The sequence below is a fragment of the Stegodyphus dumicola genome, chromosome 2 (assembly GCF_044657685.1).
Source record: "Stegodyphus dumicola isolate Sdum_Otavi_A_Nest chromosome 2, ASM4465768v1".
Taxonomy (NCBI): Eukaryota; Metazoa; Arthropoda; class Arachnida; order Araneae; family Eresidae; genus Stegodyphus; species Stegodyphus dumicola.
The window spans coordinates 274,340,531-274,360,130 of NC_140769.1; the positions used below are offsets into that span (position 1 = coordinate 274,340,531).

Genomic DNA, 19,600 nt, shown 5'->3' on the forward strand with positions numbered 1-19,600 from the left:
GATAAGAATTGCCTTGCTACGTGGTTTTTCACAGGTGTTTTAAACTTTGTTGACAACTGATGCCGCGATTTGTTTCGAAGCGTTGCCGTTCAGGAATGTGTAATTTTAAGGCTCACGTAAAATTACAATGGTGACCATCAAAATTCTTTGCTATCATTTTGCATTGCATAAATTTTTTGAACATTTCACTGCAGAACTTTTAATTGCGACAGTAATACCCGCGTCGGTTTTGATTATAATTATAAGCGACATTACTTCGAAGGAACATGGTTATGTGTGCGAGCTTTCTAATTTATTACTTCAGTGTATAGTTGTAATTAGCACAAACCTCCTTGAATTAGCATGTAAGTATGTTTCGGATGCAAAATTCGCATCTACTTTCAACGAAGAAGTCAACCCGGGATTTCTTCAGGTAAGAACTTTTTATTGCTCACCTAAAAGTAATTTTAAGGCTCGGATTCGCCACTCCGAAGGCTTTTTAAGGTGGAGTGACGATATTTATCGTCTTTTTTCATTTTGGGTATGAATATGTAAAGAACGATTTGTTTCAAATTATTCAATATTTATCGAATTTCAAGCGACTTTTGAAACAGGTCGGAAATGCATAACATTAGTTTTAAGCAAAGTTAAAATTCCATTTAAATTACCTCACTTTTTATCTGATTATAATCATATAGATTTCAACGGGTAATCAGCAGTCAAATATAAATAAACACTTTGTTTAAATCCTTTTACATATTTTCCCCTTGTTCCTACCTATATAATATTTACTTCCGTTGGCGTGTGAAAATGTCGCTAACATTCAGGAGCCAAATCGCTACCAAGGTTGTTCTCTGAATTCCGAATCGTTCAATAAAATTCTTGGGTTCAGACATGGCCAGTGGATTCAGACAACATTTTTCCTGTACTCCAAGGTTCTTTAATATTAATTTATATTTCCCTGCTCGTATAGTCGCAATTTCGCCAAGAGCTGATAAATCGCTAACCACGGAGTATGCGCCAAACTTATTAATCGATTGTGCTTGTAGCAAAGAATATGCATTTGTACACAGACGTTCTTTGCTTGTAGTAAACATTTCGATGCAATAAGTATTGCAAGTAATTTTGGGAGTAATGAGTGCAAATATATCAAATCTAATTAATTGTGATCCTCAATTCAAATACATAACTTTTGACGATGCACTAAAATTTAGTGATTATGGTCATGTTGCCCATTGCTGCATTTATGCTGATAGTCCAGATACATATTTTCTTCATCACGAAATAAAGACTCTTGTTTCGGTAGGCTGATGATGATTGTGTTTAAGCAGTTATTATTATGATTACACTTTTTGATTACTTAATTAAAGCTATATAGCACTTCACAATGTTTAATTAATGTGTGAAAGCTGATAAAAGAAATTTAGAGTCTTTATGGAAGAATGTTTTTCACTAGTGTCAAATCTGTGTTGAAAGGTTTGGATATTTTTTTTACCCTCAGTACATTGTACCTGAATTGTAGATTGTTTTAAAATTCTTTTATTTTAATTTCAGTCTGTGAAAGTTTTGTCTGTCTGTTGCTGTTTGAAAGCAATTTGAAAAGAAAATATTATTCATTTTAGGTGAAATAGGATATAGAAAGGTTGATTCTTGATGTAAAGATTTGTCCACCATTTATAAGTTATGCATTTTGTAAATCAATATTTCTTGGCTAGCTTTACTTTTCTGAAATTTAATTAGTTATTTTTTTAACTGATGTTTCGTTTGGGGATGATGTAATATGTCTATCGATTGTTAATGAGGAAATATTGTCATGTCATCACATACCTTGTGCCAAAATTTCAAGCATACAGTTTTTTTATTATTTTAAAATGAAACTAATATTGAACTTTATGTTACACATGTATAAAATTATGCTATTTATTTTTAATATATATTTTTATCCTTTTTACGTGAAGAATGCGAAAGAAGGCAATGCTTGCATATTTTTCTTTTACTTATTCCAGTGCCTAATCCTTTATATTTTGTTAAGATATATACTAAAAATGTGTTTTTAATGGTGCTTATTCATTATGGTATTTTAAATAATTTTATACTTGCTTTTTCAAGATTTTTTAAGCTGTTTTTAAAATCTTTTCCAAATCTCAGCTGCAGCAATGCTGCAATTATGTTTCTGGATTTTACCTAAGGTAATTTCAGTCGGCTTCACACAAAGTAAAGATCCTCATTTTGTTTGACTGCCATATTAAGAACTTTTAACTGAATATTCTAGTCTGTTGCATCTTGATTCTCTTATTTTTTACAACTTTACTTTTTTTCCTTCTCCTTTTTCACACTTTATATGAAAATTGCCTTATTCTTTACATAACTTTGAAGGGAGTAGCATACTAGTTCCAGTGCAATTCAAGTTGTATATTTAAATGATTTTATTAAATCTAGCATCTGACTGGTGATTTTCAAAAATATTTTATAGCTTGAATAACTACTCAGTAATATTGATAAATTTCAATCTTCGGTCAATGAATTATGTATATATGCTGAAGGTACTGTCTGATTATTTGTACATCCATTAAAAAGTTGCAAACTTGGCTGGCAACTAATTTTTCACCAAGCTAATGCATGAAAGGCAACAGTTATTTTCAAAGTGGTGGCACACTTAGCAAAGCAATCAGCCAGTAAATTTAAAAAAGCAAGGAGCATCACTCTGGTATACTGTAACTATCAAGGGCTGATAGTTACGGTATACCAGAATATTAAATAAGGTTAGCTGTTTGTCTGAAAATTGTAATGACACATTATGAGTCAATATTTCTAAAAATATCATATTTGTATCTTAGAAATTGAACCATATATGTGAAAGAAAAACAGCTGTTTATTCTGTGTAATTAGTTATGCTTCTTAATAAAAAAAATATTTTGCGTTAATCTTGGTAAAAAATTTGTTCCTTTTTTTTTAAATGCAATTTTACTCTTTCCTTAAGTGTTTTTATTTCTCTGTATATTTAACTGACTGGACGCAAGACGAGGCAGATGAGAGAAAGTCTTTTAACTGTTTTCTTTTTAATTAAGAGAGCCAATTTATTTTGTCTCATTTTTTAAAGAAAGTTCAGTAGTAGTATCAGCGTATATTATCTGTGGAAATTATGTATGATATAAAAGAAAGATTGTGCGTATGAAAATGTGCGAGATGTTTATAAACTTTTAATGTTTATTGAACAGATGCAACTTCGTTTTGATGGCTGCATTGGATTTCCTGGTGGTATAATTGAAGAAGGAACAAATATAGTAAAAGGATTGAATCGAGAGCTTGAGGAAGAAATAAATTTGAATTCAAAATATTTCGTTACAGATGAAAATCACTTATTCAGTCATGTGAATATTGAGGCAAAAACATGTTTTCATTTCTATGGAAAGGAAGTATCCAAAGAAGAATTTCAGCATATCGAAAAAAATGCACTAGATGCACGGGACTATGGTATTGAGGTAAGTCATATTAGTTTTCCCAACTGTTGTTTTTATATGTGCCAAGTATAGTAATGAAAATTTTAACATTTGTAGCTTTTTCTTTCAGGAATTAATGCCTAAGATTTGGGCATATCAAAAAAAAAAAAAAAAAAAAAAGGGGGGGGGTCGCTTAGGTTGTTAGTTGTAGAGATTTTCAGTTTTGCAACATGTCCTTGCCAGGATACTCTTGGGAGATTAACATACCTAAATTATTTTTATTTCCAGCTTGTATTTAAAAATTTTTCATGTAAATTATGTGCTGATCAATAAAAATGGATTACCTTTTAATTTGGCACTATTGTAAATGCAGTACATTACTGTATTTCGTACAGTAATTGTAATCTATCTTCAGTAATAATCGGTGATCATCTTATGTAATGACATAAGGCAGTTGTTTTTCAGCAATATTCAGGTATAAGTTTATTTATCAGGAATAAAAAACAACATAAAATTGCAAGAATTTGGTCTACAAATGCAAATATTGTTAATATAATGTGTCTTACTGAAAGCCTTTCCCAGTGCATATTTTCCTTGCAATAATGTACTTTGTTCATGCTTTTATTAAATATATTAAAGATTAATCTTAACAGATATAATGACTGGTCTTTGTATTTAGTAGCTTAGAAACTTGAAAATTCTTAATATGCTTTCATGGTTAGGGAAATGTTTTGTGAAATCCCTTTCATGTATAATCTGTAAAATTTGATAATATTGTATTTTCTCAAAATAGAACTTACTGCAATTATTTCAGAACTTACTGCAAGAATATGTATCTGCAGTAACTTTGGTGGTCTGTGCTCTCTAGAATACAGTACAAAGTCCGTAATCCGGACTCGTCGGGACTTCGGCAATTCTGGATTAGGGTTTTTTCCGGATTATAGATCATCAATTTAAATCTGGTAAGATGGCATGCAGAAATTTTACAATTAAAAATATGAAATCGTAATTTTTGAAATAATGAACAATTATGATCTAAAGAGTATCAAAATTTACAAAAAAAAAAAAAAAAAAAAAAAAAAAAAAGCTTTATTTGTTTACTTTATTAAGCATGTCTTTCAATATAAGTTGTTTAAGTTGCTTTTTTTTGTGCTAATACTTTCTCTTTAATTCTCTCTTCTATAAACAGTATCTCTTCTCTTTACGTGCATGCGTAGCGGATGCACGCATTAAACGCGCATGTGTAAATGTATTATGTGCATGCTTAAACACATTATGCATGCACATAAAGTTTGTAGCTTTGAGGTCCAGATTATGGACGTCTGGATTAAAGACTTTGTACTGTATAGGTATAGTTTGACCACCACTGTAGTCATGAGCACAAATACACATACACCATTCAAACAGATTTATTCATGAAATAGTATGGATGGACATGATTCATGTAACAGGGAGTTTTCTGAACTTATTTATCTCATGTTTATTTCTCTACTATTCTAGGTATTGTTCTGTTATCGGGACCAGATTCAGAAATATATGAATGTATGCACGTGTGTATGTATGTGCATATATGTGTATACATTCATGCTTACATATATACATGCATATATGAACACATAATCTATACATATATTCATACATTTTTTAATCTCGTAATAGCAGAAGAGTACAGTATTCTGCAAATCTAAGAACACAAAAAATTACTTTTAAGTAACCTCAAGCATAGATACAACTAATTGTAGAATCAAAACACAATATGATGATACTTTTTTTTATAAATTTCTGTATACATTAAAAAGAAAAGTGCCAGAGTTGTTTTTGAAATATTTGTATATGCTATCAATACCTCAGCATAACTCTCTACTGTTACTGAGTTTGAACGTAACCATCATATATTATGGGAGAATTAGAAATGATATGATCCAAGACGAGTTCAGACTTTTTTCTTTCATTTCTTTTCCATCCTTCCTTTTTTTTATTAACATAATTTCTTTCATAATGGCATTCAGCATAGTATTATTTCATTGGTTAAAGAAAAGAAATTCATTATTAAGCATTAGTGACTCTGAATTTAAATGATATTGTAGATTAGTTCGAAAATTAAATCTTTTATATGTTTGCACATTTTTTAATTATTTTAACTTTAAATTTTCTTTTTACGTATATACATGTTTGTTAAAATTTAAATTTCATTCCTAGCAGCAATGGCGCAAAGAATTAATTAAATTTGTATTTAAATTCAATTTATTCTTTTGAAATAATATGCATGTATATGTATATATATATATATATATATATATACAGTCAAAAGTCGTTAATCCGGACTCGTCGGGACTTCGGCGATTCCGGATTATCGATTTTTCCGGATTATAGATCATCAGTTTAAATCTGGTAAGATGGCATGCAGAAATTACAAAATTAAAAATATGAAACCGTAATTTATGAAATAAAGAACAATTATGATCTAAAGGGTATCAAAATTTACAAAAAGCAAAAGCTTAATATTTATTTGTTTACTTTATTAAACATTTCCTTCAATGTAAGTTGCTTCGTTTCATGTGATAATACTTTCTCTTTAATTCTATTAAACAGATATAATTTCTTGTTTAGTTACAAAGTTCCGCTGTTCAAGTCCTATAATTGCTGTGTTGAGAATACCGACTAATTTGTCAATCGAAATGTTTTCGTTTTCAATAACCTCTGGGTCACTTTCTTCACTATCGGAAGCGAATTATAATGACGAGGAACATGATTTAAATCATATCAAAGACGGAGCTGTAAGGGTCTTATGCGCTCTCGTAAACGCCTGTGCGCATGCGTGAACGCGACGCATGCGCAGAAAGTTTGTAGCTTTGAGGTCCGGATTATGGGTGTCCGAATTAACGACTTTTGACTGTATATATATATATATATATAAGGTTTTTTTGTAAATTTTTAGTATTAGTTGTCTAAAGCTATCTTAAATTAAAATATCCAAATTATAATTTTTCAATTATTTTATGCTCTGCACTTTATTAAAAAGCTTTTAGTTGGTTATCATGATTTATATGCAAGTTTTATTGTAAATTTTTAATATTAGTTTTCTAGAGCTAGATAAATGAGAATATTCAAATTATGATTTAAAAATTTTATAATTTAAATAGTATTTTCTTTATATCCTTATGGAAATACATAACTAAAGCAGCATTTAAAAAACTTAAGATATCATAAAACTTGTCTTCTATATCTGGCATATATGGGACTAGCATTGTTAATTAAAATTAATGAATAAGAATTTTAAAAGAAACATAATATTTTTATTAAATGCTTTCCTTGGTTGAATATATACGTTTAAGTTTTTTATCTGATATAATTTTCTTCATTTCAGACTTTTGGCATGATTAGAGTTCCTCTATTTACAATGCAAGATGGAATTCGTGGATTTCCAACATTTCTGAAAAACTGTTTTATAGGTAATGCAAAAGATCAGCTATTAAATTTCTTAATTCAGGCTAAAGTTATGGCATACGAAGAAATCATTGCAGCACTTAAAATTAATCTATGTTGAATCATATTTACATTTATTTTAAAATTTATGAAAATGTTATTGTTAAAATTAAATCCTAGATTAATACTGTTGTTAAATGATACATTCTTACGTTAGTATATTTTCAATATCATCTTATGATAGCATATGTCAATTTTAGGGCACTTCTGTGTAATGCAGAGAAATTAAAAGTCTATATCAAAATGAGAAAACAACTATTTTTCTCCTAGCTGCTTTTTTTAACCTCTGAGCGTTATGACTGGTTTTATCCGGTCATCAGAAGTTTTGCTACTTGGCATGTATTAGCTTATAATTTAAGATATTTTGCTTTCTTACTTTCTTTAATAATGTAAATGTCATCCTAATGAATGTAAGTTTATGAAAATACAGACTAAAATAAGTAATTACACAAACTAAATTAATAAATGCTGTTTAAATACTGTTCTTTATGATAAATATAAAATCTTGTGCCACTCAGAGGGTTAAATGAAATTTCTATGTTTCAAAATTTATGGTGCTTCTGCAAACAAGAATATTTCCACTTTGGGTTTAAATAGGTTTGGAAAAATTACATCTTATTTAGAAATAAGGATCTCAATTAAAATTAGCTCCTAAATCTCTGTTGATAAGCCAAAAAATTTTAGGTCTTCAGTTGCTTGCAGCAAACTCTTTGACAAAATTTAGCAGCATTGGAAAAAGATAAGAGTGACACATCATTCCCAAACTACTACTTTATGTTTAGATGCTTATTTATAATGAATCAGCAGCTGCACTTTTTCCACAACAATGCATTTCTAGGCAAAAATCCTTTGCATTTTTTGCTTTATTTATTTAAAAAAGGCATTCTTTGACTTTACTGTACATGTCCTTGCAGTGACCGAGAATTTTTGGAACTTTTTCTAAAGCTAAATTACAGTGGGTTGGCTTATATAGAGATTCATTAATCTCATAAAAGACATATGTATTTTTCCATTAGCCAGGTGCCAGTGATAAATTGCCAATTTTTACTTCTGAAGTTTATGAAAACAATAATTTTAAATGAAATAAGTTACTTGCTTTATGAAAATGAGTTGTTTTCTTTTCAAAACTATTTATATTGTTGGTTTGTTGCATTGTTGGGAAAACAGAAAAATCTGATGATTATGAAAATTTATGCCTGAGCACTTGCTTCTTTTTTTATTTCAACATCTTTGTTAGTTCAAGATGTTTTCTTCTCTACTCTCAAACTTTTCATTTATGGAGAATTGCCATATTGTTGTCAGAATTTTCAAGAAATGTAGTCACTTGTAGTCTGAAATTTGCAGTATAAGTATGTATTTTCCCATTCATCTTTCAGACGAAAGTAAAATGTCATAGAAAATAAGACTAACACAGGTACCGTAGATCATATACAAGATGGGAAATGAATAAAAAGTATCCTAGCTTCAGATAGGGTTAGTGGGGTTAAAACTATCTTCGTAGGTGTCCAGTGTTTAACTTTACAGCAACTTAATTGCAAAACTTTCCATCCATTTTACCCATTTGGCAACACTGATGACATGTTTGAACATTACAGAATTTTTTTCTATTTTAGTGTATGTAGGGATTTTGAATTTCAACTAAATTTTTGAAGGAAAAAATGTGCTCTTCCCTTATGTTCAGGCATATACAGAATTTACTGAGGGATTACTTATTAATTATTTTAATGGTCAAATCTGTATTAAAACGAACTTAAGTGATTGTTTATAAGAAATTTAAAAAATGTAAATTTTGGATATTAAAAAAAGTGCAGATTTGTCTCTAGAAGTGCACATATTCTTTATCTTTTATATCTTGATAAATTTCAAGATCTATGTAAATATAATGCATGGTCTAATGTCCCACAACACTAAAAATTCAGCACATGCAACAGTGACCTTTCTCTTATTTATGGCTTCAGTTCAGTTCATTGCTAGTTTAAAAGAATATTGTACCTATAATAGGAATACTGGCCAAGAACTGCAGATAGTCTTCATTTTTTTTCCCCTAAATTTTTACAGTTACTTTTGCAATCGTTTGTCATTGACATACACTTTGAGTTGCAAAAATGTTTGATGCAGATATTCATGTTTTTGTATTTTTAAACAAACAAACAAACAAACAAAAAAAGAAATGTAACTTGTTATACATTCCGCCTGTCTGTATACTAATATTAAAGAAAATTTTGTATTCGTTTTAAAAGCCAAACACAAAAATTGACCAAGATGTTTAATATTAAAACTGAGAATCATATTCTAGGGCCATACACAAACTGAAGAGCAAAATGTTTGCATTTGTACATAAAAATATATTGTTTAATAAGAGGCTTTTAATGTTAAAATATTATATAATGAGCATTTCTATACAAATTATTGTGAAAAATAATGATCAATATAAATTTTTTTCAAAATGGAGATCTTGTGTTACAGAATTTTATGGATTTTGTGTTGGAGAAAACGCTGGCAGGCTTCAGTGTTAGCAAATAGTCAAGTTGTAATATTACTTGCATTTAAAAATGAAAAATATTTGTACTTTAATGAATTTTTTACAATTGCCAGATTATTATTCTAAAGTACTAAAACTTCATGAGAGTATTTAAACATAAATCTGGTTGTAGTGAATTTTTTGGCAAAAAACATTCTTTATAAAGTTAGGGGAAAAAAATAAAAACAGTACTTTCAGTGCGGGTAGTAATCACCGCTCAAATCTATGATTTTCTACAATGTTTTGGTAGTTTTTCAAAGCCTTTGGCCCAGAAACTTGGTGGCAGCGAGTCCAAAAACAGATAACCATATTTTGGACATACTGCGCAGAATGGAAGACAGCACCAGCAAGATGTAGCTGCAGGTGTGAAAAAAGTAAATGCTTGAAAGTTTGAAGGAGCAATGTCGGGGCTATATGGTGGGTGGGGCAAAAGATCACATTCGAGTTCATACAGAGACAACTGGTGAAGCAGACACACAGGGTCTTGCATTATCTTGATGGAATATTACCTTTTTTCACTGGAAATCAGTTCAATGTTTTTCTTTGATAGCAGTGTCAACATGGGCTAGCATCTTGCTGTACACCTTACTGTCAAGGGTTTTGCTTTTTCTCAGGTACTCTTTGTGGATAAATACCATAGCAATCCTACTAGATACAAAACATGATCTTTTTGTTAGTCAAATTGCGCTTTGCGATGCTAGCGACGGCGTCGCTGGGCGCAGACCAGCCTCATTTTCATCCCGTATTGTTGAAGTAAATCCACTTTTCATCACAAGTGATGATCGGGTTCAGAATTTTGTCCTTGTGTTGATATTCGAGCAGATTAGTACAGGACTGAGCACATCTGTCCTTATCTGCTTGAGTCAGCTCATGCGGCCCCCAGTGATTGAACTACATCAAGTTTATGCGATGCGTAAAGTATCCGTAGAGATAAATCTCAGAAACGTGAGAAATAGTGTTTGTGCACATAATATGAAATTATAGTTAATCAGATTTTAATATTAATATCACCATTTTACTCAAACCCTTTAACCCCATTTTTATTTTTAAGACTCTCTTTTTTTTAATTACATTAATTTTAAACATGTGTCATATCTAATAGATTTTTTGGAAATTTTAGTATATCATCTTTAATTTCTAATTTTCTTGAATAGCACATGGTCTAACCCAGAATAAGCAACTTGCATCTCTGTCTTTCTGATGTACCCTCATGTATTATTGGTACAGATATCTTTCTTTGCAAACTATTGCACATGCATCTTTTTCAAGCATTTGAAATTTCTTTAAAATTGTATCTTAAGATTAGATGTGAAAACTTGCATATAGTCTCATAATAATAATTGCTTAATAATAATGCATAATTAATAATAGAGTAACAGCTTATGAAGAAAAGTCTTGCACTGCTCGTTAGTTCAGACTATCAATCTTATATTTTTAATTATGACTTTCAACATGTAATTTTAAATGCTTATAAAATGTTAAAGGGGATGCCTATCTTGCCACAAACATTTTATCTTTCTCTGTCTTTTTCTGAAAATGTTAAAATAAAGAAATTGTTTATAACATGAATTTTTTCGTGAGCAATGAAGAACTGTTATGACCGTAAAGCTGTCTCACACAAAGTTTCATTTCTTCTTAGTAATATTATATTTACAAGTTATCCTAGATCCCACAATAAAGCTGTTGAAATCCTGGAATGCATTCTACAGATAAAAATGAATGAAAAGTGTCCTGTGAATATACATCATGTCCACAAAAGTCTTTATGTGGCCTTTAGTTTTGCAGCTGTTGGTTAAAGGTATATATTCCCAATTGCAGAAATGTTTAAGTGATATAAACATTCATGTTTTGGTATTTCTAAATTCAAAAAATAAATTTTATAAAAATCACAAAATCCACTGTTTTAAACAGTCCCTTAGTTTTAATAATTATGTTTACTAAAAATTTTATATGCAGTATAAAAAGTAAAAGTCAAAAGGTTCAACTCTTGTACAACAAATGACCAACATTTGTGAAAACGAAAACTACATAAGGACTTCAATGCATAACAGAAAGCTGTTCTATATGATCTCTTGTCATTAATCTTTATTGGCCTTGAAGATTAATGACAAGAGAACATACATGGTAATTGCTACTCCTTGTAAGAGTGCTACTGTTTTTCAATAATATGCCAGGAGGTTGCATTGATCCTACAAGGAATATGATGATCGGTTTTTCATAGCGAGTTCTTCATGTATTTTGATAAGGATACATCTGATTGTAAAAAGATAAATCTGAGATTGTCTTCATGAGGAATATTGGAAGTATGGTAGGTTATAGTGCAGCTGTTTTCTATCATGTGCAGTATTTGCAGATATTAGCAACTGCATATTACTTTCCAAGGTTAGCGTTAGCATAATGGGTGCTGAGCCAAATGATCAGAAACAGCACATGGATGAAGTGCAGTTCCAGCAGAATGGGATCCTGAACTTATGCAATTTGTATCACCCAGAATAGGCATCAAGAACACTTCAACCTGAATCTGTGATGTGTTAGTGTTCTCGACCATTTCAGGCTTTACTTCCTGCTCCTGATGCATGTACATAATGAACTGCCTCCTCTTTTTGCATATGAGGTTCAGGTACTTCTGTATAGCATGTATGGCAGATAGATTAAACACATACACTTCATTAAATGGCCTGTCCTAATTAAATCCACTGGTTTATTTAGTGAAGAAATAGTCAAAAGTTGAAGTTTATATGTATCGATTTACTTCACTAGACAAATTACGGCAACACTTGAGACATTTTGGAGTGCGTATACCATTCTGTATGACAAGGGTATGTCATTTCACTTATTGTAATGGCTACCATACCTAACTTATTTTCCCATATTGCTTTTGTAATCTGTTCTATAATGAAGCCTTTTATTTTATACCCAAAATTTGTTAATTTACCATATTGCCAATGTTAAATTAACATTCACAGAGAAATCCTGCATACTGTTTTTGAATTCCAACAACCTGGCATCGTATTGGCTGATACTGGTAATGGTCCATATCATTTTCTTTAGCTGAATGCGGTATGTTTTTGTTTCCACAGTGGGAAAGCAACTAGCTTCCACATACTTATGTCATTGATCTTCAACATTTCAAAACACTATTTCACTGCTCATTAATTGGACATCTTTAACAATAAAAATTAATAATTTTTGTATATAATTTAAATTACAAAATTTATTTTCAGGCATTCTATTTTGTTACTAATTAATGGGTCTATTTCATGTCTGGTAAACGGCCCTTTACCAGTGAAGATACCTTCTTCTTTATATTTTTTAGACCACTGCCAGAAAAAAATTAATCAGTTTCTTCTGTTTAATTTAGAATTTGTTTACTAAAAAACTTAGTCTCTCATGACAACTTTAACTAACAGTATGATTTTCTTGCCAATGTAAGGCTACTGTATTTTAAATAGGGAACACACTTCACCAACTACTTATTAAGGCAATCTTATTACATTCCAATACTGAATATATTTACATTTCCTGCCAATTTTTTAAAATTTTGCAGACAAGTAAATTAATTTTAATTTCCTTCCTGGCATTGTTCCTAAATTTGTATATTAACTTAAAAGAATATATAAATTTTGATTTTACTGTTGACTTTGAAATTAACATTTTAATATGAAAGAAAATATAAATTTTATTTTTACTTTTGATTTTGAGTTTGATTATAAAAGAATGTTTTAGTCCAAAACTATATATTCATTTTAGTTTTGATTTTGAAATTAACATTTTAATGCAAAAGAATATATAACTTTTGTCTTTACTTTCAAGTTTGATTATAAAAAAAGTTTTAATTTAAAATATATATTAATTTAATACATTTTCCCATGAATGTCTTCTTTCATATATATTAATTTATACAAATACTGACAATTTTTTATTGATTTTACAATATAGTGAGAATGCTGGGGAATGTTTTTTCTAAAATAAGGATCTTGTCTAATTCAGTTCTCAACGAATACCTTAAATTAAGAAAAATTTCTTACTAATTTTTATTTTAGATTTTGTTTATGATAAAAAAATTTTTGCCTTAAGGAGATTAATATCTTTCTAATAATTGAGTATTGTTCTTAGTTTATGATCTAAATCTAACAAAATAACTAATTTGATCCTTATTTTAAAAAAGATGAAAGACTCTCACTTTATTTGGTTATTGTTAATTGATAGATTGGTTTGTTCCCCTTGACAAGTCAATTAATCTGCAATTAGTGACAATAACTACTTTTTCAGTACTTTGGATTTTGAATTTAATATTTGGAATTTTTACGGTTAAAGGATTTTTCTTCACAGATTTTAAATAATTTTTACTTCAATAGAAATCTAAATAACTTTGGATACTGACTTGGAAAGCTACTACTAAAATGTTTTGTAATAATTCATAGCTTATTGCCAATTAAATTTAATTAAATTTCTTTTCCTTAGAGATTTTCTTATTATAAATTATATATAGATAGATATGAGATAAAAAATATGTAAACATAAATTATCAATAGCACTTTAATGCTTAATTTTAATTTGGGTATTTCTCCTCTCTATTTAAAAAATAGTAATAACTTTTTTGCACTGCATTTTGACACTAACCCAAGTCATATGACTTACATAACGATGATGATGTAACTACTTTGGACTTTAAAATTTTGAGAATTGAAGTCTTTTATTTTTCCTAATAAACTGCCATATTGGAGTAATTGTGCACTCTCTTCTTGCAAAGGTGCTTTTTGATGCTTTTCTTCCTATCACAACAATCTAGAATGTAAATGTTCTGGAACTGGCATGATTAATGTGTCAAAATATGTGTGGCTGCAAAGCGTTTGACTACAATAAAAGCAATATGATTTAAATCTGCTGATTGGGTCCTGTTGTTTATAGTACACTGAAGTGACAAAAGTCATGGGATACCTCCTAATATTTTGTCAGTCCTCCTTTTGCCCGGCGAAGTGCAGCAACTCGACGTGGCATGGACTCAACAAGTCGTTGGAAGTCCCTTGCAGGAATATTGAGCCATGCTGCCTCTATACATGTCCATAATTGTGAAAGTGTTGACGGTGCAGGGTTTTGGGCACGAATTGACAACTCGATGATGTCCCATAAATGTTCGATGGGATTCATGTCGGGCGATCTAGGTGGCCAGATCATTCGCTAGAATTGTCCAGAATGTTCTTCTAACCAATAGCGAACAATTGTGGCCCGGTGACATGGCGCATTGTCATCCATAAAAATCCCATCGTTGTTTGAGTACGTGAAGTCCATGAATGGCTGTAAGTGATCTCCAAGTAGCTGAAGGTATCCATTTCCAGTCAATGATCGGTTCAGTTGCACCAGAGGACCGAGTCCATGCCATGTAGAAACAGCCCAGACCATTATGGAACCACTACCAGCTTGAACAGTGCCTTGTTGACAACTTGGGTCCATGGCTTCGTGGGATCTGCGCCACACTCGAACCCTACCATCAGCTCTTACCAACTGAAATCGTGACTCATCTGACCAAGCCACGGTTTTCCATTCGTTTAGGGACCAACCGATATGCTCACGAGCCCACGAGAGTCGCTGCAGGCGATGTCGTGCTGTCAGTAAAGACACTCGAGTCGGTCTTCTGCTGGCATAGCCCAAGGAAGACAAATTTCGCCGCACTTTCCTATCGGACACGTCCCTCGTACATCCCACATTGATTTCTGTGGTTATTTGATGCAGTGTTGCTTGTCTGTGGACATTGACAACTATACGCAGACGTCGCTGGTCTCAGTCGTTAAGTGCAGGTGGTCGGCCACTGCGCTGTCCATGGTGGGATGTTATGCCTGAAATTAGATACTCTCGACACTGTGTATCTCGGAATGTTGAATTCCCTAACGATATCCGAAACGGAATGACCCATGCCTCTAGCTCCAACTACCATTCCCCGTTCAAAGTCTGTTAATTCTCGTCGTGCGGCTATAATCACGTCAAGCCTCTTCACATGAATAAATTGAACACAAATGAAAGCCCTGCCAAAGCACTTCGCATTTATAAATTTTCTACGCGATACTACTGCCATCTGTATATTTGCATACTGCTATCCCATAACTTTTGTCACTTCAGTGTATATGACTTCCACGGTTTATTCTTTATGGATCTTGTATGTGTGTTTCATCAATAATCGGCATCATTTTCTATATATTATTGTTATTATTAAATCTGGGTGACAGGATTCAAACCTGCTGAACCTGCTGAAGAACTCCAACGGATTTCGAATCCTATTGGTTAGATATAATAATAATAATATGTAGAAAATGATGCAGATCGCTGATGACGCACACATAGAAATACATAAAGAAGAGCAAACCTAGAAATTGTATTGATGCAAGAGGATACAGTTGTAGCAGATTTAAGTCATATTTCTTTTATTGTAGTGAAACATTTTGTGGCCAGCAATTCTTTGGCACATTAATTATGCCAGTTGAGAACATTAATGTCTTAGATATTGTTGCAGTAGGAAGAAAAGCATCTTTGCTAGAACAGAGGTAGAAGGATAATGTATAGTTATTTGAATATGCAGTTTATTAGGAGAAAGAAAGGTTTCGGTTATTGAAATTTTAAGTTTTGAAGTAGTTATGTAAGTCATATGACCTGGATTACCACATTAAAATTGAGCTTTAACCTTTTCCCCGGGGCTGGAATATATATGTCCCATGCATTGACTACATTAAATAAGGCTCAAGGACATTTAAGATCACTTTAGAAACTTAAAATTTGTTGAATAAAGGGGAGTCGAATGTGGAACCTATCACATCGTTTTTCTTTAATACTGTTTTAAATGACCAAAATGGATAGAAAATTAATATTGTATTGTCCACTGGAAAAGGTTAAGAAGCTATTGCTACTTTAAATTATAATTTACGTTTATATATATTTTTTATCTTACATTATGTAAGATGTGCACATTATCTAATTATGGGTAATTTGGAAACATACCTTTTGGTTTTGGGCATAATGAGTTGTCTTCATCAAAAATAAGAATTGTGAACATAAGTAAAACATTGTTCATAATAATACAATGGAACCTCGAGATACTAGCACCTCTACATACGAGAAAAGTATGAGTGAAAAAGTCTCTAAATATGAGCATTGACTCGAGTAACCAGCAACGAGCCAGGCTGTTGGTATGCATGGCGCCATTTTCGGGTCCGGCTCGACTATCAATGAGTGTTCTTTGATTTACTTGTTTGTGCGCTTGCGAGTTAATGTTTTTTACATTTAACGTGAAAATAATTATTTCATGATGCCTTCCAAGAAGATTGTTGACTCATAGTGTTGCAAATAAAAAGAAGGAAGCCATGGCCATCGAAAGTAAGAAATAAATCATAGATAAACAGGTGTGCTTGGGTACAAGAGACGGAATCGGCGAAGACTTGCATTCGACAGCGACTATCTGCACTATTCTGAAGAAGAAGGAAGAAATTAAGAAACTTGATGTGGCCAAAGGAGTTACTGTTACATCCCAGCACCATCCAAAACTCCTAGATGTTGTTGGCGTGGATTAACGAGAAGCAGTTAAAAGGCAATTCGGTGTTGGAAGCTATCATAAAGGTAAACTATGGTTATATTATTTACCAGTGTTATTTATTAGAAAAAAAAATATTTTTATGTTTATATTTTTGGGGTTGCAGAACGGATTAACTGGATTTCCATTATTTTCAATGGGGAAGTTTGTTTCTAGATACGAGAAATTCGCTATAGGAGCTCAATGCTGGAACGAATTAAACTCACATCTCGAGGTTCCACTGTATATGTAATTGTGGAATTTATACAAATTGACCAAGAACCTTAGAGTTTTTAAAATACTTCAGAGAAAACTAGGCAGTACTGTTTCACAAACATACATGTTCCATTGTATGGAAAATTATTCTGGCATAAAAATGCTATCAATTGTGTAATTCATTCACTTAGTTTATATTGTAAACATGGCATAACTCGGTGCACAACATTTCAAATGTATTTGAAAGTCTGATCTTTCAGCTTGTACTGGTTGAATATTGTTTAAAAATTTGTATCATAAAAACAGTCTAGTGTTGTTAAGTTGGGCAACCATTGCCCCAAATGCTAGAAATGAATTATGGTAAACATGGCATAACTCTGTGCACAACATTTCAAATGTTTTTGAAAGTGTGATCTTTCAGCTCGTTAATACTGGTTGAATATTGTTTAAACATTTATGTTATAAAAATAGTCTGGTGGTGTTAGATTGGGCAAGCGTTGTCCCTAATGCTAGAAATAAGTCTATTTGTTCGATTATTAGGATCTTGTAAGAGTTATACAAAATTATTGTCTGGAATTGGAAACTGTAAAGTGCACTAATGTGCCAATGAGCTAATTTTTGTGACTGTACAAAATTATGTTTCTGATACAGTTCATGTTTTCTGGTGTCCATATTGACCAAGGTCATCCTGGAGGTATATGATCTTTTAAATTTCATTTCTGATGCTATTTTGGAACTTATAGTTGCAAAAAATAACTTTTGAGAGTACTATTCTAAAAAAACTGCGATTAAAGAGTGCACTGTATAGCTGTTTTAGACTATATTAATGCCTATATAGTTGCAAAGTGCTTTAAATTCAGTTGAGTTCATCTCAACTGAATTTCAAAGCACAGTGAAAGGAATGGTATGCACTATTACAGTGACTTCTATAACATTCTCAGTGCAAGTCATAACTAATAAAGATACTAAATGGATAAACAATCTTCAGATTGAAGTTATGATTTGAATCACTAAGTTACAGTGTATTCTGAAAGTGATATAATTTCTGATTTACATTCGTTCAGTGTTTTTTCCTTTAGGGATGGAGTTTATCCAAATTCTTTTCTTTTCTTTTATTTTTGTATTAAGAGGTATATTTTACAGTACAGATCAGTTATGGTCATGGTTGTGACTCATTAAATGCAGCCCATATTGTAATACATAGTAATTTAATATGAAATAACTAGTGCTGTGATACATACGTTTTTTTTTAAATCACTAGTTTAATTTTTAATATATTACATATCATAATTTCAAAATAAGCAGTGTATATTGTTTTTTAATTAAAGTATCCTGTAAGTTGATAGTCTAAAGCAATTTTTGCATCTTGACTGTTATATTTTCTCCAGTATGCATTATTCCATTGCATGCACTTGTTTTTATGCTTTCAAGATTATAACTGGTTAAGATTACAAAAAATTATTCAACAATTGTTGGGTTAGAAATCAGCAGAAAATGTTTGATTATTCTACCTGAACAACAACAAAAAAGCTTCGAGTTACATACTTGTTGGGACATTCTTGTCTAAATGTAGAGTAAGAGAAGTGAGAATTTTGTATTAATAACCACATCAATTAAAAATGTGAAATTCTGTTTAATTTACATGAAATGTTTATTTCTCTTTATATACTGTTTTAATACGTTTAAAATGATAAATATCTAATTGTGGTTTTTGAATGTTTTGGAATTTCAACATGCAAATTCTACTGACTTATATTCTTTGACACAGGTAATGGTACTTTTTTCAGTGTTATTCATTGACAAACATGTATACAGAGTGGTCAAAATAAAACCTACCTAGAAAAATAATTGGAATCTTGACACAGAATGTACCCTTTTTCATGAATGGGAGAATTTTCCTTTATATATATATATATATATATAAAATGCTTGAAATGGTCACTGGTGACATCGATATAACCTTCGTTTGTTGTCACATGCTCATCTCTCAAGTGTTCTGTTCAGAGTTCTTTGCTGTGTTATTACATTTGAGCGAATGAGAAGTGCAGACATGTTTAGTGACCAGTTGAATGCCACAGAGAATGATGCTCATGATTAAACAGCACATGTTCCTTGTTAAGTGTTATGCAAAGCACAATTCACAGGAAACTTATGCAGAATTTTTTGCATCAGAGTTTAAGAATGGAAGTGTTAAACTTTTCAGTGCAAAACCTAGTAACAAAATAGAGCAAAACCGGCTCTGTAGTGAATAACAATCGTAGCTATCTGAAAAGAGTTAGAAACCAGAAAATATTGATCGAGAGAAGGTAAGCTTGACAACACTCAACACCCTTTAGCTGCATAATTAGGGATTAAAAGATCGTTGTGTAGAAACGTTATCAAAAGGGACCTGCATCTGTA

General features: G+C 31.3%; 1 protein-coding gene across 8 annotated transcripts in view; it reads left to right on the forward strand.

Annotated features, from left to right (window-relative positions):
- The window catches only part of LOC118201226 (U8 snoRNA-decapping enzyme-like), a 25,659-nt gene continuing 6,059 nt past the window's right edge, over positions 1–19,600 (forward strand). The window contains exons 1-5 of one of the 8 annotated variants that reach the window (XR_015039895.1): positions 1–412; positions 3,198–3,461; positions 4,234–4,381; positions 6,787–6,871; positions 16,736–17,031. Coding sequence is in view for 3 of the 8 variants with exons in the window: in XM_035373281.2 (XP_035229172.1) it covers positions 128–412; positions 3,198–3,461; positions 6,787–6,966 (729 nt within the window). In the remaining 5 variants the exon portion in view is untranslated. Of the gene's footprint in view, positions 413–776; positions 1,282–3,197; positions 3,462–4,233; positions 4,382–6,786; positions 10,996–16,735; positions 17,032–19,600 lie in introns of those variants that run through there. The other 7 variants (XR_015039896.1, XR_004760211.2, XR_004760209.2 and 4 more) reach the window with 7 other exon arrangements.